We start from the raw sequence: 25,548 nt of genomic DNA on the forward strand, positions 1-25,548 counted from the left end.
GTAAAAAAGGTTTTAGAAATTCTACACTTGTTATTGTTTACGAACAGTTTGAAGTAACAGCATCCTCTCCCTTGTCGTCATGTTATCATATATGATAGTTCCAGTTTTATTTTTTCTTACATCTCCATTCATCCAACCGACTCATGGTGCCAAAGGTAAGACGAAAATTTGTTATACATTTGTTATAGGTTATAATAGTTTTTAAAAAATAGATAATGAAAAGAGGATATGCTGAAAATTTCAGTCAAATTGCTTCACTCTGAACCTAGATATTAATTAGGCTAGCCACGATCGACAATACTAACGTTGCTACGATATTAAACAAAGTCTCGGCTATACGTTTTAACGGTTATTTCATCCGCCACAAAACGTATTCAAATCCATTAAATATCGCAGGCTAACGGTGACATCGAGAGTTGATTATGGTTTTGATAAGTTAATTATGACTAATTAATAATTTAGATAACATTTAAAGTCTAAAGAAAGACCCGCAATAGGCAGATTTAGCTCTTGCATAATGCATGTTTAATTTAGGTCTAAGTAAAAACACAATATTCATAGAAATTATTTGAAATTTGCGTATATGTTACTTTATAACCACAAAAGATAGAATTTAAAATGCTGAATAATGCACCGAATAATATTCTTAGAGAATACTTCTTCATGTGGTTTTCTGAGATATAAGTTAATTAAAATGACACAATTCATAATTACATACGTTTTAAGAAAATGAGTGATATTTAATCTGAAAAGGTTATTGATAGTATTGTTAAGAAAAGTTATATTTGGTGATGGACGAAGATTGAAAGCCATTTAAATTATATTCATTTCTCCAAGGGTCTGTTTTTAGGTCTTCTTTTTTTCTAAACTATTCTAAATGACATTACAATCAAAGTCTTCGGGTATTGTATTAAATCATTGATAACGTTTACAATAAAAACGTTATTTTGTACAAAGAGCCTTATTAGCGATTAAAATGTTGTGTTCTTGTTTGAACTTGCGCCGAAAGGTGAACTTTGCCAAGATCGTGACGTCCTAATTGAGACTTGCAGCGTCACCATGATAACAAAACTATTTTACTCCCAGTCATTCTATTATTTATTGTTCATTTCATCTGTCCCTAATGTATTTTGTGTACCATTTGTCTAGTGGTGTTTTCTTCAACACCCATTTATTTATAACATAAAAACTTTTGATAAGACCAAAGTTAATGAGGAAAACGTCGATCAATACTACCCGTTATAATTTGCGGTCTCTGACGTCTTATCATCCTGTGATATTGGCTGAAATGCAACAGGAATTGTTAAATATACACACCAAAGAGAAGGGTTTTCAGATGTTGCAGATGGAGTAAGCATGTCTTAGTCAGGCAGCGTAGAGGGTAGGACGCTGGCTCGCTAACAAGCAGGTTCTGGGTTCGATCCGGTGTTGGGCCACGGAGAAGTATCTCGAGATTACCTTCTTGCCAGTGGTGCAGGACGGAGGCCGGTCAAGGAATAATGTCTAATCGTTCGGATGGGACGATAAACCCAGGTCTCGTGTACATATTGCCATGCTTGTAAACTAATCCTTAACAGTTGTATTCGAAATAAGAATAGGCCTTACTTCTGCTCTCATAACACAAAATATGGTGGCTAAAAGGCATTTCATTTTGTATAATCGCCACGGAGTAATGGGGCGATAGTTTGAATTTCAAATTCAGAATTGCGAAAGTACAATAGTAAACTTCCAAGTAACAGATACACGATGTCATGTATTATAGAAAGCATGCTACTATACATTCGTGCACTACACCCGTTATCACTGGCAGTTTGCCGAAGCAATTGAAAATGAAAAATAGGGTCGTTTCCCAATTTACTGAAAATTTCGACCAAGTGTTGTAGAAAGAGTAAAAGCATACAATTTATTGCACACAACACCTGTTACTATGCAGCATATTGTATTTTAGCATATCCTGCACGGTACATGACACTCACCCCGGGTATAATGAAATCGTACCGAAAACTTAAATGTAGGAAAGGTATAGTATAATTTTAGAAAGTTTGAACCCTTGGGGTTATTATAAAAACTACGAAACCTCCTTCTTTCAACCCCAATACCAACAACTTTACGCAATTCCCACATTAATTTTTTGTATTATTATTAATTACTTAAGTATTTTGTATACATGGTCTGGTGATGTTTCTAAACACCTGGTTGTCATATAATAATTAGTGTTACGTGTAAATTGTATAATAGTTGATGGCCTGTCTTAATATTAATCACTTTGCTATAGCTAGAACTAGACCGGGACTAGTACAAAATTTTCTGACAGGTTTTCGACTTGCCATTCGTATATAAGTACTGCTTAAAAGATAAAAAGGCATTAAGTGGATTTCAGAGAAATTTGAGCAATTTATTAGACAATATAGAAATCTTTTTTTAAAATCCAAGCGATCAATCACAATGAACGTGCCCTATAAAAACTTTGGTTTTTAAATCATAATTGGCTGAGGGGCGATTCGAAAAAAATTGACATAGATATATACATTTTTTTGAAAAATAAATGATATTAATCTTCGCTTGCCTATCTCCGAGGAGACTAATGATCTGTTTGTTGGTGCGGAAAAGGGGAATCAATCGAGTTTTACCCAGTCCGACCCTGGATTGACTGGCCATTAAAATGCTTCAATCCAAATAGCGATTTAGATGGTAAATGCAGTACACATTAGTACTTTAAAAAGTGTAATAAAATGTAATTTCTCGATACGGAGATTAAAAGTCCAAAACTAAAAACTGAATAAAAGAGGTAGTCTGTCAACTTTAACCCTTGTCTCGAGAAGATGACGTGCAGATGAGTGGGCGTAAACATTACTGTCTGGAGAAGAAACTCCAATCTTTACGTCACCTATTCATTCAATATACCGCACACCTTCTTCAGAGATGCATTCTTGATAAAAGAAAACTCTTCCCGATACTTTCTACAGTAGTTTCTTCAAACATACAATTTTTATGACAAAATTAGTAGTTATTAAGTATTCAACTTGTAAAGAATATCATAAACGTGTTTTGGAGGCTACGCCTTTAAAATACTCTAAGAGTTATACGAGAAAAGAAACTTTGAAAAAATTGAGGTGTTAACATTATAAATTCCACATCAGATATCAAAAGCAGAATGTTTATTTTTATCTTCTATAAGTTTGTCTTTTTATAAAACCAACCACAGATAAACAAAAATCGCTGAACATGTGAAAATAAGTGACGACTTTACAAAATTAAGCCCGATGGCTACGCCCCAACTAGACTACATTAGCGGGCACTGTTACTGTGGTCTAAAAAAATATTTTTTTGCCAGGATGCACAGAATACTAATACTTAGCACGTATGGAAGAGGTGATAAACTGCGGTTGCAAGAAATTGATTTCTCGGCAAAAAACGTTTTATAGGGCTAAAAATGCGGTTTTGAAAAAAAAAAATTGTTTCTGCAAAACCGTAGTTTATCGCCCCTCCCATACGTGCTAGGTATTAGTATTCTACGCATCCTGGCACAATGTTTTAATTTTTTAGACCACGGGAACAGTGCCCGCAAATCTATCCTAGTTGGGGCATTTTGGGCGTGTCTGTTAGGGGTAACCCACCACACAAACTGTTTGGCAGTGGTCATTCATGATTCCAAAGCTGTTTTAGGTTGTACAGACTTCAACCAATCTAGCCTAGCTGTGGTCTGGAAATTACACAACTCTTGTCAGGGATACCCCACCACTATACAAATGTCTGGCAATTACATAGCTCTGTCAGGGGTACCCCACCACTATAAATGTCTGTCAGTATTCTTTGTAATACCTGAGGATGTACATACACTGCTGTACGATTTTCATGTGGTACACTTTTGAGCTAATCTAGCCTAGATTGGGGGGGGGGGGGGATGGCATTTTGGGCGTGGAATACCACACCCAACACCAGAAACCCGACAGACTTACATTCTGATGACACCAGATATACATGCATTGATTCCATAAGAGAAAATTGGTACACCTTTTAGCTAGGTTGACCCCACTGGGCTCCCGCTCTACTAGTAATATAAGAGGGGAAGATATTTTAAATATGTAAAAACAGATTAAATAAAGTTTGTTTTCAAATTACCACAGAGTTAATAGCGATAATTTCATTCAAATTAAAAAAAATACAAACAACCCAAAACTCTTCGATTGGATGCCCACCGGAAATTGATGCCCGGGCCGTTGCCCCCTCTGTCCCTCTCCCTGTAAGCCCCCTGGTTATTTGAATAATTCCGATAGTAAGAATTGCGAGTCACAGAAATAAAAAAAAAACATGATAATAAAATAAAACAACCTTTCCTCGAGAAAATAAAATATGATCATCCCAAAACATAATCTCAATACGAAATTAACCATTATGCAACTTGTTCCGGGCAGAAGGCATTCAATTTTGAAAACTCTTTTTATTTCAAATGTAAAAATTCCAGAAATACAATTGGAAATGTAACACAATGATAACTACAACGTCTTTTCGAGCATTTACCCCAAAAACCGAGGTGTCGGAACATTTGTCCAGAGGCGATGAGTCAAAGGATTAACGTTCAAAAAGATCAAAAAGATTCTTCACCAAACGAGCTTGTCTTGAATTTTCAGACGATGTCATTTTAACGGCAGATGTGTAGCCTTACGCCTGTGTCATCACGTCCTCAATGTTCAAATAGTGTCAACGACCGAATAAGTGAGGTAGGTGACACTCACTACATGGTATGCTGAAAAATGTATTTTCTACAAAAAAAAACGTGTTCGCGAAACAATGGCCAAGACAGCCATTACGCATTAAGAGAAAATTGGAAGTAAATTTTATTTTCTCAAAGATTTATTGGTAGTTTTAGATCTAAACATCCACGAATAAGGTTGCACCTCTATGGTATTTCGCAGGTATTGCATGTGGTTGTAAATTGCCCAAAGAACTATCAGATATAGAAGGGGCTGGCTTTGTTATAAGACTTGAAATTGGACATTGGCATGTGTTGTATTTTTGTATTGATATGTTGATAAGGCTTGGTGTAGTCCTGCAACAATCCACAACTCGTAAGTTATCAACGCTTTTCTAGGAAGAACTAAAAGCGCATAGGGACATTCGATGAGTGGGATTGCCCATTGAAACCTGGGAAGATATACACTAGCTTAAACGATGTTGTTGGAGATGGGGTGTCCTTCTATTCGCCACAACCCATAAAAGTGTTTCTGAGTGGGGGTTACTCATTGCAGAAGATAGACGCTAGATCAAACCATGGTGTTTAGAATAATGTATCCTTTAACTCGCCAACCCATTATTAAAGCTTCTCTAAGAAGAACTGATAACCCATGCAGACATTCATTGGGTGTAGGTTGCCTATTTCAGAAGATGTACATAAGCTTAAACCATGTTGTTGAAGATAGTGTGTACTCAATGCATCTATCACAGTACTCAAAATTCAAAACCAATTGCGAACGGATTTAAGAAAATGCAGATAGTATGGAAACGTGGCACCAACCGCAATGAACCTGATGTTAGAATTCGTCACAGTAAATAAAATAGATAAAAGAGCAACAGGACACCTTAAATTGTGTTGTTGTGGATAGTCTTTACTGTTTGTCCCCAGACAGTAATGAAGGTATCTATCAGAAGACCATTGGGCGACACATGGTAGCTTTAATTGCGTTATTACGTACATAAAGCATGTTCATTGCTTCCTGCACGTAATGAATTCATAAAAACAGGTTTGAAAAAAAAAGCAAAAAAAAGCACAACCTATAAAAACAACATACTATGCTTTGTTAATTGGTAAAACACTGGGGGCGAGAATGGGTTGGGTATTTCAAAAGATGTTCCCTATGACTCGATCTTGTGATGTTTCTTTGGGATGCTAACCACACACAAAACGTCACAACTCCCAAACACCAATTAGATCCCGAGAAGAACTTGTTGAGCCTTTCCAAAGATACGTATATTCAATTTTGACGAGCTCCGCTTTGGGCATTTTGAAAAGAGATCCCTTTGGTACACTGTCCACATGTCTGCAATGGATTTCATGTGTACTCAGTGTCACAAGCCTTAAGCTAATCCACCTGGTAACCCCATGCAGTACATTACAAACACGCATTTTTACAACACGTTACATACAGGTTAGCGCGTAAGATATGTTTAAATTAACTTTGTTTTTCAGAAAATGGACTTTGATATCGGAGCCCCTTAGCAAAGAAGTTGAATTGACATGCGTGGGCTATGATGATTTGATCCTCGCAAAAACTCTTGACAAAGAAGCAGTTATCGTTCGTGATAGACATATGCAAATCGATTGAATTTTGTCAAAGAAAGTCTATTCAAAACGCTAGGTTATAAGCCTACGATAAGCCTTCTACGACTTCAATTAATTTGATTTGAGTGGCTTGGGGCGTTTTTTGACAGAATTTAATTCCAGAACAAACAAAAACATTATTTTGTAAACAGAAGAGCTTCAGGTCAAATGGCACTTCATATGAATATTCTGACATAAATAATTCTTGGTTTTGATATTTCTTACGTCACAAATTTAGGTCAAAGATATCATATGGTGTATGACTCCTACAAAGCAGCTTAAATATTCAAAAGGATATGAAGTAATATTTTCCTCGCGACAGGGGCCCGCTCCGGTTAAGCTAGGCTTTGGAATTGAGGCAGTAGCAACATTCATCATTTGACAAGAAACTAAGAGTATTACATTATCGGAAAAAATGGATGTGCCGATACAATACGTTACTAATGTAACTATTACTGATGATATTGTGTTGGCCATTCTAGTAATCTAGATCTTAAAGCAAATCTAGGTACTCTACCAACCCCATCAAAAGACGATTCTATATGGAAATGACAATTCTGTTTGCAGATTTGTATGGTATCAAAAATTACCTTATAATTAATATCGTCACTGTTAATACCGCAAATATTTTTTTTCACTTTGATAATTATTCAGTCTTTATGTGAAGCTGTAGTTTGATCGTATTTGAATAAAATTATGCATTCAAAAACCAATTTTTATCAGGGGTCGTAGATTACCCCTTGTTGCCGACAATGTTTTTCGTGCGACGTGTCCACGCATGGGTTAAGGAAAATAAATTATGAATAAAAAATAAAACGACCAAAGGCTGTTTGTTATATGACAGATATTAACCCTTCATCTATTATTCATTGGGGAAGTTCGTAAAATCGATACAAACTATTGTAAATTTCAGTTGGCCATTACCCAAATTCGAATAATTTACGAAGATTGAATAGGCTATGGGCTTTGTCTCTATTAGCTAATATCACTTTTATTCCGGAGTCACGATATGACTCAGTACTTGGTTTGACTTGGAACCTGGTTTAACTCGGTACCGGGTTTGACTGGTTTAACACCGTTTATTGAACTTGGATCGTCTCGGGTGAGAAATGAAGAGTTATGGACTTGTTTTCATATGAAACCTATTTTATAGCAGACATGAATCTTGCCTCCCTTGCTGGAACCGCCCTACCACACTATTGATAAGGTACCTTATTGATAAAGTAGGATATTCAATATCAGATACAGTAAAGTACTATACATGAATAAAGATATGAAATAGGTTAACACCATTAGACAACTAGTTTATGATGATTAACTAGACATTATTGAGATAATAAAAGAACTCATCATGATAAATCGTTAATTTAAATGGAGTTGAACAAATGACATTAAATGTTATTATCAAATTAAATGACCCCGAATTTTGTGGGAAACCATAGCTGCCAAATTGTTGCCATATTTGTTTGGTGCTATATATGTGTGTTCAGCATAACACGTTCGAAGTGTGTCAGGGGTGTTGCGTCATCTTTTATATTGACTGTAAAATCCCAAGCAAATGTCATGACTCCAGTAGAAATAGAAGGCGGGAATTCAATCTGATTAAAACACAGACCTATTTCGTTTCTTTTTTTATAGTTCAAAATTTCGTTTTACTTGTCTTTACAACACGGGGATCTGGAAGGGTTGTTATCATTGACATGTTCTTGATAATGTGGGGGATTAGCCAATGAAACGGAACTGTGGGTAAATCCACTAGAAACATCAGTGTTGGTTGGTTAATCAGATGTCTGACGTCATAGGGTCAAAAACCGCTCGTATGACCGCTGACGCGACCTCCCAAAATAACTGGTCAGATCTTCATGTAGTGTAGGCCATCGAAAGTACAAAAAAAAAAATGAAACGAAATATAGATTTGTATTTTAATCAGATTGGCGGGAATGGAACTTCTTTTTCACAAAGGACCGACTCTCAAATGCATCAACAATACGATTTGCTTTCAAAACATCTCGGATGGTTACGACGTTCACGTTAGAAACCCTACCAATCAAAACACAAACCGGGTTTTAACAATTTATTTAGAAACATTACTATAGCGAAAATACTTTTCTCATATAATACATTGTAATATGACATTATGGACAATTTCATTTAATTTAGTTATTGACATATCAATGCTATTATTATAATAAAATAGAAAATGGGTAAAAACATAAAAATAACAGGTTCTTGGATATCAGAATGCAATTTTAAAACACGGTGTTAGAATTTGCACGTGAGAAGAGAGGGCGGGTCATCTTCTCCCTTTGTCATGATCAAAACAAGTTTAAAACAGGAGGTTCAGCAGTTTGGTATCATCAGTGCGGGTAGAAAAAACCTAGGGGAAAAGTCCGCTTACTTTATGTGGAAAAGCGAAGTTCTCGCAGTAAAAAAACACCTAGCTGCTGGACCCGTGGATTATTTAGATATTAAAACTGTTTGTGCGATGGTTTGCAGTCCATTAAAGTTTTCCTTGTTGCGGATGTCTCTTCCCAGATAACAGTTACCTGAAAATGGAAAAGTAAAACTAGCAGCAACACAGAACAGATCAATTTTTATATAAGAATAATACATGGCATAAAACGTTTAAACATAATTATAATTTATTCAGCAGGCTGACCCACCATAATGCCACTGGCATCTACCCAGAAACAAGCCTTTGTACGGCCTCGTTTCAAGGGAATCTATAATAATTTTATGGTTATTGTTAAGAATCATTTATCTGTGAATAGTTATTATGTATGTTCACACCGTTAGTATACCTATATAAACATACATAGACAACAAAGGTTAATAACATTAATATGATTAATTTGACATATTATGCCAAAGAATATCATTCTGTCTACATTTAGCCTGTAATAAATATATAATTAGCCATAACTTATCTGTGATTGGCACGAATGCCCCTGAGCATATTTGTCAAATTTGCCTATTCTAATTAATTTCATAATCTTCAGTAACTGATTACTTAATCTACAGTGTTAATTAAAATACAACAATATCTTATACTTAAAGATGCATTATGTAATAGCTAAATCTGTCTAAATCATTAATTAGACATTTATTCACATGACAACCCCATAATCAACGCTTAGACCATCGGATACTTTTGATTTTCAAAGGGTTTAAACACGATGGATAAATCGAGACTTTGTTTATTATCGTAACAATGGTAGCAATGACAATCGAGAGTACACTATTCTTCTAACGGAAATAACTCCGCTCAGAATGAAGTAATGTGGCTGTAATTTTCAACATATTCCTTTTTTATTATCTAGTATCTAGTATAGCGAGAACTGTCAGCTATTTATCTTAATCTTACATAATCCATCTTTAAATCTGCACACAGTTTGTTTCTGCTCTCTATGTGGCGTTTCTAAACTGTGATCGGAATGTAGTGGATCTTAAACCACCCCAGAACATTGCTTTTGAATATGCCTAACGGCAATCTGAATAAAATACAGATCTATAGTTCCTTTCTTTTTTATACTTTCGACGGCCTATACTACATGAAGATCTGGCCGGTTGTAGTGAAAGTTCGCGTCAGAGGTCGTACGAGCGGCTTTTGACCTATGAGGTCAGACATTGATTAATCAATGATCTTTTATGTTTTTAGTGGTTTACCCACAGTTCCGTGCATCGAACGCCAAGAAGTCGCCTTAACAGATGGTTTAATTGGCTAATCCCTTACGCTATCCCGAGCGCAGGTTATAAAACAACTCTTCCAGATCCTAGTGTAGTACAGACAAATAACGGTGGCGTGCATAGACTGGTCATGTCTGTGCCAATTCCTTGATCCACCCCCCCCTTCGACTAAAGTATAAAGATCAAGTATAACATAAAAAGCCCCAAGACTCAAATAAGCAGGTAAAAAAAACGGGGGCGAGTGTATTTGAATTGTCGTTTCAATATATCATAATTTAGAGATACCGTGACGTTTTAGGCACGTAACAGTTTTGTACTTCGAACTTTGGTAATGCTGTAGGCAGTCAAGGTACTTTATCATTTTCACACCATTAATGTTAGAACTACTTTGAATCGGGTTTAAGTTATTGTTCGTTTACAAATTAAGATACATATTGTTTCAACTGTTGTCACTAGAGAATGTTAACTTCTGTTGTTTATAATAGGTTCCACCTGTCGTGCGATGCGTTATGATAGGATTGTCTTTATTGAGTCCACGATCTGCTACGTGCAGATGCTTTCGGATACGTTTCGATACGATCAACAAGATAGTTACGACTGACCTCAATATATGACAGTGGTTGCCAACGGCGCACTTTGGAACACATAAAAAAATAGCGGCACACCTGGCTAAATATATATGAAAAAAATTTGAATTTTGCAAAATAAAATGATGATTGGTAGAATTTAAATCTATTCCGGACAGTATCACTCCTTACTGTACCAGACTGCAAGATATTTCAGTGAGAAATTAAAACGCAAAATGGTATTAATAACAGACTCTATAACGGTTTAAAGTTAACCCTTAAAACATTCTACAATCTGGTTCCTGATTTTGTGGGATTCAATTTAACAGATTAAAAAACAATTTAAAGGAGCTAAATCTTGGCATCTAGAAATAGACACAAATAGGTCGCAAAGCATATGATAATGTAATATAAATGTATATAAACTGATTTACATTCAATCGTTCCGGTTTTTACTTTAATTTCTAATCATTATATGTTCGTCGAAATACGCGAAGAGTCCGAATTGTATTGCAGTCTTTGACGTTTGGATATTCCAGCCTATACCGTTAGTATTCTCTTGTGGGATATGTATAGTCTCGTTCATCGAGTCGCTTCATTACAAATGGCGCTCGAAAGTGTATTGTTTTAAATATAGGATATCACGAGCCCTTCTTTTCACGGTAAGATAACAACATCAATGTTAATTTAAATTGGCCAATAAGTCGTATTTGCAATGCCGAAGACTGTGGATGATAATGAGTTAGAGACTTGCCTCCCTTATGTTTGTATAAAGCTGTAAAAAATGTCAAAAGCATTACAAATATTAATCACTATAGAATGCAACCCAACTGCCCCACAACCAAATTATACATAGGACGTACACTGCATGAATACATGTAAATGAATGGCAAAGCCCTTTCTAAGGACGTAAGATTTTTATCTCCATAAACATAATGCCTATAGCTATACTAAAGCGGTATAAAAAAAAAATCGACCACGTGTTGAAAGAAAAATAGGATGTTAAACACATTTTTTAAAAAAATCAGGAAACATTATGGGATATAATAATTTGGCCATCATAATGAATAGCTAGAAATTAATGTCATGATATGGTATATAAATCATAAAACGTCACGATACAGGAACCGTGGTTTATAAATTGATCCATTCGCTTGATTGATCTTGTCTACGACACGATGTTCTCTTGAACAATTAAAGACATTGGTAATCAAATGATGATGATGTCATAGATACGTCACGACATAGTAACTTCCTTGATCATTGATCTATAAGCCTTCTAGTATCCATATTACTGAAGACGCCAGAGTACTATTATCTCTTCAAGAAAACTTGGTTTCGTGTATTTACTTAAAGAGGCGTAACCACTCTTACTGAGAAAATAAATTAATTTTAAGAAATTAAAGCCAAGCACGGAAGGCAGTCCCACGTTAATTCTTGTATCGACTGATAAAAAAAATCCGTGATATCCGACCTTTAATTTAAAATCTACAATCAATCAAGCAAGAAAATATCATTTAAAGTTGGTAAACATAATATGATTTATTTACTGATGTATTATAAATCATTTTTTAAAATAACGCCCAATAACTGACTAAATCACAATACACAGAATTCTTGTATACTCCACTATAATATCAAAATCTGATCAATAAAAAAAAGCCTGAATAATCTCGGTATCCTTGGGGTATAGGGGAAACGTGCATAAAATATACTATGCCATTGTTTTGATTTGATACCATACAATCCATCATGTGGGAGAAGAGACCTCTACAAGATGTTTTTGCTAAATAAATTAAACGTTTCTCCACAATCGATCATGTAAGAGAAAAGCTTGCCTTTGTCAAGCAGTGCCTATTCGTACTATGAACGTATTACGTCAGTTTACTACAGATAGCGTAGGTGGTAAACTATGCTATAATAACAAACAAACAACAAATTCCGTTAAACTATCAATGTTTGTGGATTTACTAAGATGTTTGATATATTTTAAGATTGTTTCCGATGGCTATATGTGTATTATTTATCATGATATCTCTAGCTGTGGACATCAATGCTCAAAGTATTGTACAGTTTTTGCGTCGTCTTGGTGAGAGATTATGATATTTTGTGGAAAATTAAAATTCCCTGCTCCATGCGGACAGTGTGCTATATATAAGGGAGAAATTTTGCTCGGACACTCGCGTTTCCGTCTGCATTTTATCCGAACGGTCTAGCCGAACAACTAGGAACTGTTCCTTGCGCCGCTTTTAGCCACCTACTCCTACAGGGAACTAAGCCACGGACATGTCAACCAATGGGCCTCGTTTTATATCCCACCCGAACGACTTTTCCTTGCGTTGCGACCCCCACCCACACCCACCCTCTCACCGCCATTTCCCATTGGATCTGAATTATGGAAGACGCCCTTTGATTTGATATATTACAAATATAGTAGCATTTCACAAGGTAACTTTCCATATAAACGATACGTGACATCAGGTGTTCTCTAAAGATTAACTAAAATTTAATATTTTGATTTATCTTTTTCAGAATTAAATTATGTTTATGACCCACCCAATGAAATTGAATTATTAATGGTAATTGATAATGAAGCTTATTCCAGGTAAGCATCTTTCTATTGTACATCTAATGAAAACGGGCATACGCTATACAGTGTGCTATGAGGGAAATTTTGCCCGGGCAGCGGCACTACGGTCTACTCTTATATCAAATTCCACCTGCCTAGGGATATTTTACGAGCACACCAATGTGTACAAGGGACCTCAGTTTTACGTCCCATCCGAACGACTATACGTTATCCCTTTTCAGTTCCTCGGTCCTGCACCACTAACAAGGATGAACGCACACCGGAAAATCCCGATGAACTTTTTCGACCAACGCAGGGATCGAACGTGAGACCTCTAGCCACCGTGGCTCCCATGTTCATTCAAATTAAACCAGTGCTGTTGAAAAATTATAGCACACCGTTGATATCATAAAATGCACTATTAAAATGGACCCTTAGTAGACTGAACTATATTTGGTAAAATAAAACAAATATTGTTTTTTTTATTCAGATGGTATCAAAGAGAAGGTGGTGATCATAGCGATGGTAGACAGATGAGAACACAGCAAGCTATAACCAAATACGTCACATCTGTTGTGCATGGGGTAAGTCTATCCAATCAAACTGGGCCCCAAGATCAAACACCTGCTACTGCATAAAACAATGAACATGGTCTGCCCACAAACAATAACTCTATGTTCCCTGTATATACAGAACAAGGTCTTCCTTAGATCCAGGTGGTCGTGGTATCGACTCCAGCCATTTCCGGGCTTTCTGGTTTCTCCCTATTGCTAAACACAAATGTGAGCAAAGGTAGAATTGAAATAAATACATATTGCATATTGAATGAAATGGGGTTTAAAGTCCTAGTTGTCTGCACTAACACGGGCTTATAGAGACGGGTATACACCATACAGCGTGCTACGAGGTAATTTTGCATGTACAGCAACTGAAACGAATGCATAGTTTGTGGAGTGGACGTGAAACCTAACTGCCTCTCCCACTCTCCGTGTATCTAACTTTTAAATGAAATGTTTTTTTTTTCAGATGAACAGTATATTTAAAACATTAGAATCACAAGATCTGAGAGTCCATATTTCATTGGTTGATATACTCATCATACAGGTATTTATATATACCTACTTTCAAATGTACAGTGTCAAGTTTAATTTGTTAAGATTGATTCATGTTTAATATAAAATTACATATCAAAATATCAAAAAGATTTTGTTCTTGGTTAAAACGGATGTCTATCCAGATTTTAAAACTGGTAAGGAATTAACAGTTTGTTTTAGGTGAATTTAAAGTGTTGAATCCGGTTGATCTGATTATTGTTAATATGATTAAAGATCACATACAAAATTTGGGTTATTTTTTTTTGACTTAAAGGAGCTAAATCGCTAACATTTGGGACCTAGAAATTGACAAAAGTGGGTCGCAACGCATATAATAATGTAATATGAATGTATATAAACTGATTTGCATTCAATAGTTTCGGTTTTTACTCCAATTTCAAATCAGTTTTGTTCGGCGAAATAAGCCAGCAGTCTCAAGCGAGTGCAAATTTCTAGTGTCTGGTTATTCCAGTCTACATACGCCGTTTGATTTGGTGCAATGTGTCTAGCCTCGTCCCTCGAGTCTCTTGATACAACTGGGGCTGAAGCGCATTATGGTACACGATTCGTGTACCAATGGTAAAATGTTTATTTTGTCTTAAATATTGGTTATCAAAAGCCCATCTTTTTCCGTAAGATCACAACATGAATGTTGATTTAATTTGGCAAATAAATCGTGTTTTCAATGTTGAAGATTTTGGATGATACTGAGTTAGAGACTTAGCTACTTTAACTTGTTGACAGTAGAGATCAAAATCAGATACATCTCAACACCAACTTTACCTGTGGATCTACTTAAATACGAACAAATGTCCACCTCACGTATAAAATAACCATATTAAACTTAATTAAATCGACGCTTTTATTTTTTACCGAACTTATTATAAATTAAATGCTGATTAAGATTTTTGGATACAGGAAACCTGGTACACTTTTCCAAACTAAATTTATTTCAGACGGAAGAAGGGGGCAAGTGGCTATCCAGATTATCCAAAGCGGGTTTTCCCAGGAATATAGTAAAGGCTACTAAAGCTTTGAAAGCTTTCAACGACTGGGTATGGAAACACAAAAGCGTGTTACCAGCACATGACCACGCCATGTTATTAACCGGGTAAGTACGTCATATCCTGTTATTGATTATTAAATCATTGTCATAGATTGTTATATATCAAGGTCCACCATGGTGGTATAGGTTAGAACTCAGGGTGGTTCCGTGTATATGCTTGTGAACCGAATCGACTGACGAAAGTGGTTATCAACGTGGAGAATACAGACGTCCATGTACTTATAATATACCTCATTGGCAGCTAAAACCCAAAATACCCCTCCCATCAAATAACGACAACAAAGATAATTACGTGTTATTGTCAAAAGAAAAAAACAAAAAAAAAAACCAACAAAAAAACCAAAGCTAAACAGTCTAGTGTATTGACGAGACTCCAGCACCATTTAATTCGACCAGTCTTAAATGTCTCTGTAATTCTAAAAACATATTATAAATACATGTAGATAACAGATAACTATGTGGATTTGGACATTATTTGCTGTAACTAATACTTATGTTAGTTAATGGTTTCCTTTTTTTTCCAGGTTTGATCTACAATCCAAACATGAAACGCCTGGTCGCTTAACTACAGGTAAGTTTAAACCCATGCTTCTCATATTATACCAAAAAACCTTCCAGAGTATATCTAATAAACTGTTCAAGATATCTTTATTAAACTGTATCCACACCTGAACCTATTGTAGTATTTCTGCTTTTTGCCGAATGAGAATTCCACGGATTTAATAATATTTGTTTCCGTGGATACAAGTTTAACTATTTCACTAAGTTTTTTACGCAGCGGACGTTGGTGGCTCAGTATTCTTGTTTTCCTTTATTTACGAATATTAATTAGAGCTCAGTTCTAAATTCCTTTAATTTGTGTTTTCAGGACATGCTTATCTAGGAACTATGTGTAGAGAATCATCAGTATCTGTTGTGGAGAATCAGTTTAATTTTGAAGATGTAGAGGCTGCTAGTCATGAACTTGGACATAGGTTAGTGAGCAATATAGAAGTACATTAGTGTTCTGAACTCTTCGCGTGCACCTCTGAACGACCACGGTGCCTATGGGCACTATCCAGGTGTTGACCAAGAAAGTTCCTCGGGATTGTTCTGCGTTGTTTCCCGATTAGTTGTACTCCCATCCTCGTTAACCCAGGTGGTGAAGAAAAGTTCACTGAATTTGCCAACTCATCAAATTATGGACGTGAACTATTAAATAAAGGTTATCTTGTCCGTTATTTAGTGACGAAACTAAGTTTACGCGACAGTGCAATTGGAGAATTTTTTTCTGACAGTGGCGTTTCTGTCTTCCAAAATGTGTTAGGCGCACTACCTATTTCCACATTTTTACGGGAACTGGACTTGGACAAAATAACCCCTTGAGCATTGGAAACAAAGATTGAGTTCCAGTATCATCACTAAAGTGTTACACCTGACAGGTGCTAAACAATGAAAATGATAAACATACCTTATATAAGAATAAACGACGGTTATTTATGTGTGAATTAATAACTTGTATATGTTTCCAACTATTTTACAGTTTAGGCAGTGAACATGATGGAGAAGGCAATGCCTGTACAGACAAAGATGGCTACCTAATGGCGCCAATTATAAAGGTTAACGCCACCTATCGGTGGTTTTTCTCATCATGTTCTGTTAATTATATCCAGGAATTAATAGATCAAGTAGCCAGGTAGGTTTAAATAATCTACTATTGTGATAATTTGTGAAATTACAAAGGCAAGCAGGACGTTGATAAACTACACATTAAAAGAAATGGTACAGAATACAGTCCAAATACTATTAAAATCGACCAGTCCTAACATGATAATAATAATATTCCGTTTTCCTTGAACATGCTTTGTTTATATTTCAGTGAAGGAAAAAACTGTTTATATCAGAAAAATAATGCAGGTCACATGCCAATACAGCCAAATGCTGACGTTCAGTTAGGAGAATTGCTAACTCCTGATCAACAATGTATTTTAATAGAGGGACCTGGGTCATTCCTGTGTAGGGTAAGTTCCATTTCTATAGAAATAAATATAGAATTAAACTACATAGAAACACAGAATTAAACTACATAGGAATACAGAATTAAACTACTTAGAATATAAAATTAAATACACGTTAAGCAATTATAAAGGAGTTTGACAAGTTAAAATATTGCATTTGTTTTGCGTACGTTTTTCCCTCATATTCACCATTCATTAAATCCGAAAAAAATTGCCCCGCTTATATTTGTGAGAGAACTGTTTTATTATAAACATTCTTTTTTTTATATTATTTTTTAGGATTTCTATGGAACAAACGATTATCCTACGTTATGCAGGAATATGTGGTGTCTTAATGTGACGTCACAAACACAGAATAAACAGACGTGTAATACGTTTTTAGGTTCAGATGGATTTGTATGTGGAAATCAAAAGGTACGGTGGTTGCATCTAAAGGAGAACGCAGGCAAGCGTCAAATGTTTTTGTCTGATTGCTTTAAAGTTAGCTTTAAAGGAGAACTCAGGCCATTGTCAATTGTATTTCATTCACAATCTGATTAAAATACAGATCTATATTTCGTTTCGTTTTTGTATACTTTCGGTGGCCTACACTAGTGTAGTACAGACAAATAAAACGAAATTTTAAACTATAAAAAAACGAAACGAAATAGGATCGGTATTTTAATCAGATTGATTTCATTCATTATCCAATATAATAATAGTTTCAAAATTGCAAACCCCAAAATATAAATCTCTTTGCCCGCAATTAGCAAATTGAGGTTCTGACGTCATCAGAGTAACTGTCAGTGCACAATAAGAAAGTCTTTGACTCGAATAGTATATTACGCAGCTCTGTGTTTAACAACATTGATTTAACGTCACAACAACCGTTTTTATTTTCCGGGGATTGTGTAGCCGTTTGGTCTAAAGCGTGCCCTTACTTGACCTGCTTAGCGTCGTGATTTGGGTTAGGATTCGTCTATGTAATACAGACCAAGATACAGATGACATGGCATGATTGATTAGACTTTAAATCGGTCTTCTTGACACTTTATTACTTTGCTACTGAATGAACACTAGTTCGATCTGTTATCGCTGTACATTTATTCATATAAACAAACAAATTGGTATAAGATTTTGAAGCATTATTTTTGTTTTCTAGAGATGTGTACAGGGAGAATGTGTGGCAGACAGCAGCGCACCCGATGTTTTAGGTAAAGCGATTTTCTCAAATAGTGTAGTTTTTCGGCAGTTTATATCTTTTTCTATTTTAATATCAAAAACATAGTGTTTTAATATATAAAAAATTCTACCGACTAATAAATAGAATAGTTCTTGCTTTTATGGGCATACTAAAGGAACTTAAACCCAGAACTGACCCTTGAGGGACACCAAATCATAGCATAATCGTATTCATAATTCAGTTGATATTGGGTACTCCCGCCCATGATATTTTGAAAACCATCTCCAATGCCAACATTTGTAAATTTCAGATTACTGCCCCCAAGGTGACGAACAAGGTATTGTCTGGAAGAACTTGACCTGTGCGGATATAATTGAACTTACTCCAGAACAATGTTACGATCCTGTAACACAGAAGAAATGTTGTGCTTCTTGTGATAAAATTGATACCGGTGATTTACGTAAGTGATTTACGGTGATGACTGTTACCACCATCCTCTAATTCTATTACGCACAATTCATTTTTGGACAAGGAAAAAGGGCGCTGACTGGCTAATCTGGAAGTCTTGGTTCTCTGCTTGGGTTGGCCGTGAAAAGATCTTTGTTATTTTCTAGCTTGGTTCCCTTATCAGTGTCATGGAATAGTGTTCGGGTGGAACAAAATATCGAGGCCCCGTGCGATCGTTGGCGTGCACGTGAAAGTGCCCTTGACAGTTGGAATTCAAAATATGAGTAGACCATCGCGACGTTCCGGGGTAAATTTCAAGGAACACTACATGGCGTAGCTCATATGCACGTCTTCTTCAGCAGAAAAGTAGAACTTTTGTAGCACTTTGGTCCTTAAGACAATATTGGTTCTTTGAAAAATTGTTGCTTCACTCTGTCTAGACGAAATAAGGTAATGTTTCCTCCTCTGGTCTTGTGAAATAAAGAGGTTTATTCCATATTTGGGATGGAAATGAACGTCAAGGCTATCTAAGACGTGCAGAAATTAGGGGTGTGGTCGGAGCTCACCCATATATTCTAAGCAGCTAATATTATTGAGAACGAGGAACCTTTAAAGCTATTACGATCACGAAGAAAGCAAACACAACAAGGAAAGAAGTCCGATAGTACTACACTTTTCGATCCCATTTCATTTTATTTCTTTTCAAATCTTACCAGGTGTTATATAATTTAGATTTGTTTTACTTGTAGAATGTCCGTATGGTGATAAGAGCTCGTGGTGCAGAACTCATCTCGAACTACCAGTCGGCTGTTATAATAATGAAGAATTGTGCTGTGGAACCTGTGCCAAATTAAAACAAACAGCAAAACCTGGTAACTAACTACAAACATAATTCTAAAGTTATATCATCACATCGAACATAACTAGGTCATATTATTAACGTGAAATAGCTTTATTTGACGACCGCTTCCATATTTCCAACAATTCGTTCTGCCCCCAAAAATTGTTTTTATATAGAAATATGAAGTTGGTAATGACCAGGAAAAGTAGCACACACACACGTGTTGTTGTACTCCTTGTCTAGTGACGACCGTCATTAATTTATGCTTTTATCTAGAATAATATATTAGTATTTAAAATGTAACTTGCCTGAAATATCTCGCAAGATAATATATTGTTTTTAGCAACAAATATATATATTTTTCTTTAATATTACAGCTAGGAAATATAGCTTTAAAGCCATTAGAGCTCCTGTCGAATTAGAAGATTTTTTTTTTATTTAACTGAGATTTTATTTCTTAATGGTTGAAGTCTTTTGGTTCCAATATTCAAGTTTCCCCATTTTTATAATTTGTAGAATGTCCCTATGGTGATCGAAGTACATGGTGTAATACGACGTTACAAGTCCCTATGGGATGTTATGATAATGAACAGTTATGTTGTGAAACCTGTAAAAAACATAAAATACAATCCAAACCAGGTTAGTGACTTTACTTTTTTCTACATGGATATTAATATCTCGTCATTTTCAGTGTTCGTCTATTTAACCACGCAACAGGTATCAGGTTATATCTGTAAAACCACTCAGGAGCCACGGTGGCTAAGTGAATAAGGCTGGAGGTCGAAGGTTCGCTCCCGTTGTCGGCTGAGAAAGTTCGGGATTTTCCGGCGTGGTTTCCACTTGTCAGTGGTGCAGGGCGAGGGTCCTGACAAGGACAGCTGTCTAGTCGTTCGGATGGGACGAAATACCGAGGTCCCGTGTACGCATTCTCGTGCAGGTAAAAGATCTCTTGGCACTTGGAATTCGATATAAGAGTAGGCCATAGCAAAATTTCCATAATAGCACACTGTATGGCGTATGCCCGTCTTAATTAGCTCAGACGGAGTAGAACAGTAGGACGTTACATTTAAACCCCATTTCTTTTCATTTCTGTAACCACTTGGTGACATGTTGTATATTTGACACACAGAGAACTATCTACCTTGATAATATGTCTGCCCTGAATGATCGCCATATTGAAAGATTAGTGTACGAGTTTGTTATTCGTTTTTAATCCGTTTTCATACCACATTAAAAAATTTCAATTTCATTAAATATGATAATGGAAGCAAAATAAATAATTCTTAAAATTCATGAAGTATGATTGATCTTTTCGACTTAAATCCTCGATGTAGGAATTAATATGTGGGTTGACCAGCTTCGTGCCTGTTCGTGCTTCGCATGTCTGAATTCCAGTCACCCAACTCCAGTCACCCAACTGTAATGGACATAGCAATAGCGAATAATAATAAAAAAAAAATATTTCGATGTTTACATAAAAAAGCGACCGAAACATCGAAATATTTTTTATTTGCCATTGCTATGTCCATTATGTATATAGAATGTCCATTATATATGTATTATAGAATGTCCATTATGTATTATAGAATGTCCATTATGTATTATAGAATGTCCATATGGTGATAAAAGTTCTTGGTGTTCTACTAAATTAACAGTACCTTACGATTGTTATAAAAACAGTGAGCTATGCTGCAATACCTGTTCACAACATTATAAACCACAAAATAGAGGTAAGTCAAAGTTCAAATATTAATTTATAGAATTCCTTATTCCACTATTAGTAGCGTGCAGAGGTAGAGGGAGGGGCAGTGTGAGTGACCGCTCGGGCATCCATTCCTTGGGGATTCAATCAGAGAATGAAATTAAATTAAGGTATTTGATATGTGAAAGTTACTGTCTTCCTTTCTCACATTTCTGAATACTAGGCAATATACTTGAGTATAGGGGTCATCCCATCCAGTTAAGACGTAGAATCCAATGACCAATGACATCGATAACTTTATCTGTAGACATTCACTGCAATTCTACAGCTTTATCAAATATGTTTTGCAGGTTGTGAATATGGAGATAAAAGCACGTGGTGTGCGAAAGAAATGAAAGCACCGTCTGGCTGTTATTTAAATTCCGAACTATGTTGTGGAACCTGCTCTCAGTATTATAATTCTTCCGACGTCGGTAAGTCATTTCTTTCAAATCACATTCACATCGTAAATATGTTTTGCTTCTTACATTAAAGTCTGTTATTACGTCATTTTTCTTCAGGGGGTCACGGTGGCTAACTGGGTAAGACGCTGGCTCGCTAGCCTGAAGGTCTGGTGTTCAATCCTTGCATTGGCCGAGAAAGTTCATCCAGGTTTTCCGGCGTGGTTCCCCCTTGTCAGTGATGTAGGACGGAGGGCCTGACAAGGACAGCTGTCTAGTCATTCGGATGGGACGAAAAACCGAGGTCCCGTTTACTCATTGGCATGCACATAAACGATCCCTTGACAGTTGGAATTCGATAAAAGAATAGGCCGTAGTGTCGCTGTCCAGGCAAAATTTCCCCTCATAGCACACTTTATGACGTATGCCCGTCTTCATTAGCCCAGTTCGGAGCAGAACAGCAGGAAGTTAGACCCCATTTAATCTCATCTCTTATTTTTCATCAGATGTTGATTGTGTCATTTCCATCCATTTTTAAAGTTTTGCTCTCCTGGCACTCTGTTGGCTCAATGAGCTCCCTAACCAGGAGGTTCATAGTTCACCAACATGGTTTCCCCTTACCAGTGATGCAGGACGGAAGGCCTGACAAATAACAATGTCTAGTCGTTCGAGTAGTACGAAAACCGAGGTAGTTGGCGTGCACGTAAACGAGCCCCTTACCATCGGAATTCAATTGCTGATGGTCTAAATTTTCCACTTAGCCATTAGCCCAGTAGATGCTGAAAATTTGGACGTTACAGCCATTCATTCATTTTTCTGACGCCTTGGTGCTTTAATATATATTTTTTGAATTGCAGGTTGTGAATACGGTGATAAACATTCAGACTGTTCTAAGGTTGATTTTCCTATGGGTTGTTACAAGAATCAACTTCTTTGCTGTGGATCTTGCAGACCCCTCAAACGGCCTGATCGTCGTGGTAAGCGATATACAATATTCTGATGCATTATATAAAACAGTCCATTTTCGATGTTACATACCAACAGACTGACTAAGAAAATATTTAAAGTAGGGCTCGTCTCTCGCTTCGCTACCGTTAGATACCCGTAGTAATAAGTGGTCTGGTTTTCGCTCTAAGATAGCGCCGTTGTCCCGGCAAAATTCCCCCACAGCACACTGCATGACGTATGCCCGTCTTCATTATCCCAGTCGGTGCAGAAAAGTAGGACGTTAAACGACATTTCAGTTGTCTTCATTAGCCTAGTCGATGCAGACAAGTAGGACGTTAAACGCCATTTCAGTTGTCTTCATTAGCCAAGTCGGTACTGAAATGTCGGACGTTAAACTATAAGACGTCCTGTCGGAATTCAATAACATAAAAATAGCTGTACTCAGAGGCGGATCAAGGAATTTTTGCAGGAGGGGGTTTGCCAGGTTCCTGAGAAAATGTATCCCCCCCCACCCCGGCTTGAAATTTTTTGAGAAATACACGGTATCTATCGTTATTTTGGCGTATATACATACACATTGGTCTTTTTAAACAGAGAAATCCAACATCATCCTGTTTGACGTCAATTTTTGTTATGAATTAATACGATGACATTGTGATTCAATTTTATTGATGTAAAGCATTAATTGTGATATCACATATGTCTATATCATTATCCCGCGCTTTGAGTGCCCATCCTGTCGCACCATCTGACGATAAAGGATAAAGCACAATTATGACACTTTTCTCATAAAAAAGGTTGTTTTACAAAGAATTTTATGTAGCTGAGCAGGGCGGGGGGGGGGGGGACTCCCCCGCTGGATCCGCGCCTGGTACTATATTATCAAGTAACGATGTTAGACGGAGGAATATGCCAATTTGTTTAATTGGCAGGGATTAAGGTCTCTAATCGTTATTTGGGTAACTTAATATCCCTCTCTCCCTCTCAAACTTTGAATTTCTAAAGGAATATCGGTCAAACAAACCCAGCGCCACCTTTAATTCTGTTGTTGGTCGAGAAAGTTTCCCTGGATTCACAGCGCATAGTGGCGCGTCTAGAAAGGAAAGGCCTCTGGGCATTCGGCTAGATTCCGTCTATACCATGGGAAGCATGTTAAATATAACCGACAGTTGGAAATCGAATTAAAAGTAGACAATAGTGCCAGGACAAATTATCGCACACTACACGGCAACCTGATCCATTTATATTACTGCCTAGAAGGGGATAATAATAACGAAATGAATAGACCTATAAGGGGGTAAAGGGCAACCCGTTTTTACCGTTCGGTAAATTTTTAAGAACTCCATCATGGGGACATATTCGCCGACACGGGGCTATTTTATTCTTATTTGTTCAACATGTTTTGTTTTATTCTAGGATGTGAATTTGGTGATAAAAGTTTGTGGTGTAAAAATCGTCTGCGACCGGCTCAAGACTGCCCATTAAACAGGGATCTGTGTTGTGGAACTTGTCAATATAATGATGCCAAAAACGGTTAAGGTAAGCAGAACATCCTGTAATCAAATGGTTTAATTTAAAGATAGCCGAATTCGGTTATTTCACTCCAATTGTAAAATATACCTGAATAAGCCTAAAAAGTTGTATGACATCACATCTAATGTTCAGGATTAATTATATATTTTTATTTTTTCCAGGGTGTTTTATCATCTTCGCTGATTAATGAAGATGGCGAGATAATTATTTATTTGTACAGTTTTATATGTTACAATAAAAATGGCTAAAATGGTGTCGTGTTATCGTTATGTATTAATCGATAAGGGAGTTGTTTCCACCCAAATACAATACTATAGAATCATTACATATTGTTTATGCAAACTGCATTTACTGTTATAATAGCGCTGTATGTTTGTCTCCTATCAGTACGGAACGTTATCGCTATATAGTGTTTAACTTCTATCAGTACAAAACGTTATCGCTGTATAGTGTTTGTCTCCAGGGACCTATCAGTACGGAACGTTATCGCTGTTTAGGGTTGTCTCTTATCAGTACGGAACGTTATCGCAGTATAGTGTTTGTCTTCTATCAGTACAAAACGTTATCGCTGTATAGGGTTGTCTCTTATCAGTACGGAACGTTATCGCTGTATAGTGTTTGTCGTCTATCAGTACAAAACGTTATCGCTGTATAGGGTTGTCTCTTATCAGTACAAAAAGTTCTCGTTGTATAGTGTTTGTCTTCTATCAGTGCAGAACGTTAGTACACAGTAGATATCGCTTGTTTGATAACTTTCATATCTACTGAGCAACATCTCGTTCTTTTTTTTTACATTATCGACTTGTGTTGATATTTTTTGTATCAAAAACAACTCGTAGGAGATTCTTTATTTCCCTCGGCCAGTACAGAACTTTACTATAGGCGTTAACTAGAGCAAACTATTCTAGTGAAAAGCAGTTGGGGGGGGGGGTCAGAGAAAAAACACAAACTCATACGTAATTAGTTGAAGGGGAGGGGGAGGGGGGGGTCAAACACTGAACGATGTCCTAAACAACCAGAGAGATATGGGATGGAGTGTCAGAAGGGTAGGGATTAGCGGTAGTAAGTCAGGTTGAGTAATTGATATGTACTTGATGTTGATTCTTGTGTTCCAGTATATCCAGGATAGTGGGTAAATGGAATATTTTATTCTGCTCTGTGAAAGTAAATTTGTAAA

The 25,548-nt window shown here is 36.4% G+C and overlaps 1 protein-coding gene across 1 annotated transcript; it reads left to right on the top strand.

Moving 5' to 3' along the window:
• On the top strand, nucleotides 1-24,624 carry LOC126832157 (uncharacterized). Its single transcript, XM_050562863.1, has 19 exons — nucleotides 1-155; nucleotides 13,105-13,177; nucleotides 13,632-13,725; nucleotides 14,168-14,245; nucleotides 15,192-15,346; nucleotides 15,826-15,872; nucleotides 16,170-16,275; nucleotides 16,824-16,976; nucleotides 17,160-17,301; nucleotides 17,578-17,712; nucleotides 18,440-18,491; nucleotides 18,771-18,920; nucleotides 19,657-19,779; nucleotides 20,265-20,387; nucleotides 21,356-21,478; nucleotides 21,801-21,923; nucleotides 22,748-22,867; nucleotides 24,255-24,377; nucleotides 24,533-24,624. Exons 1-18 carry the CDS (start codon nucleotides 80-82, stop codon nucleotides 24,374-24,376), a joined length of 1,995 nt encoding a protein of 664 aa, XP_050418820.1. The 5' UTR covers nucleotides 1-79; the 3' UTR covers nucleotide 24,377; nucleotides 24,533-24,624.
• The last annotated feature ends 924 nt before the right edge of the window (nucleotides 24,625-25,548 follow it).

The sequence above is a fragment of the Patella vulgata genome, chromosome 9, assembly GCF_932274485.2.
Source record: "Patella vulgata chromosome 9, xgPatVulg1.2, whole genome shotgun sequence".
Classification (NCBI taxonomy): domain Eukaryota; kingdom Metazoa; phylum Mollusca; class Gastropoda; family Patellidae; genus Patella; species Patella vulgata.

What these genes read in the sequence shown, in the direction of transcription:
- LOC126832157 (XM_050562863.1), top strand. Translation starts at nt 80, where the DNA reads ATGTTATCATATATGATAGTTCCAGTTTTATTTTTTCTTACATCTCCA. An exon ending in CACGCCATGTTATTAACCGG is followed by an intron (nt 15,347 to 15,825) that starts GTAAGTACGTCA and finishes TTTTTTTTCCAG; the next exon opens with GTTTGATCTACAATCCAAAC. An exon ending in TTAATAGATCAAGTAGCCAG is followed by an intron (nt 16,977 to 17,159) that starts GTAGGTTTAAAT and finishes TTTATATTTCAG; the next exon opens with TGAAGGAAAAAACTGTTTAT.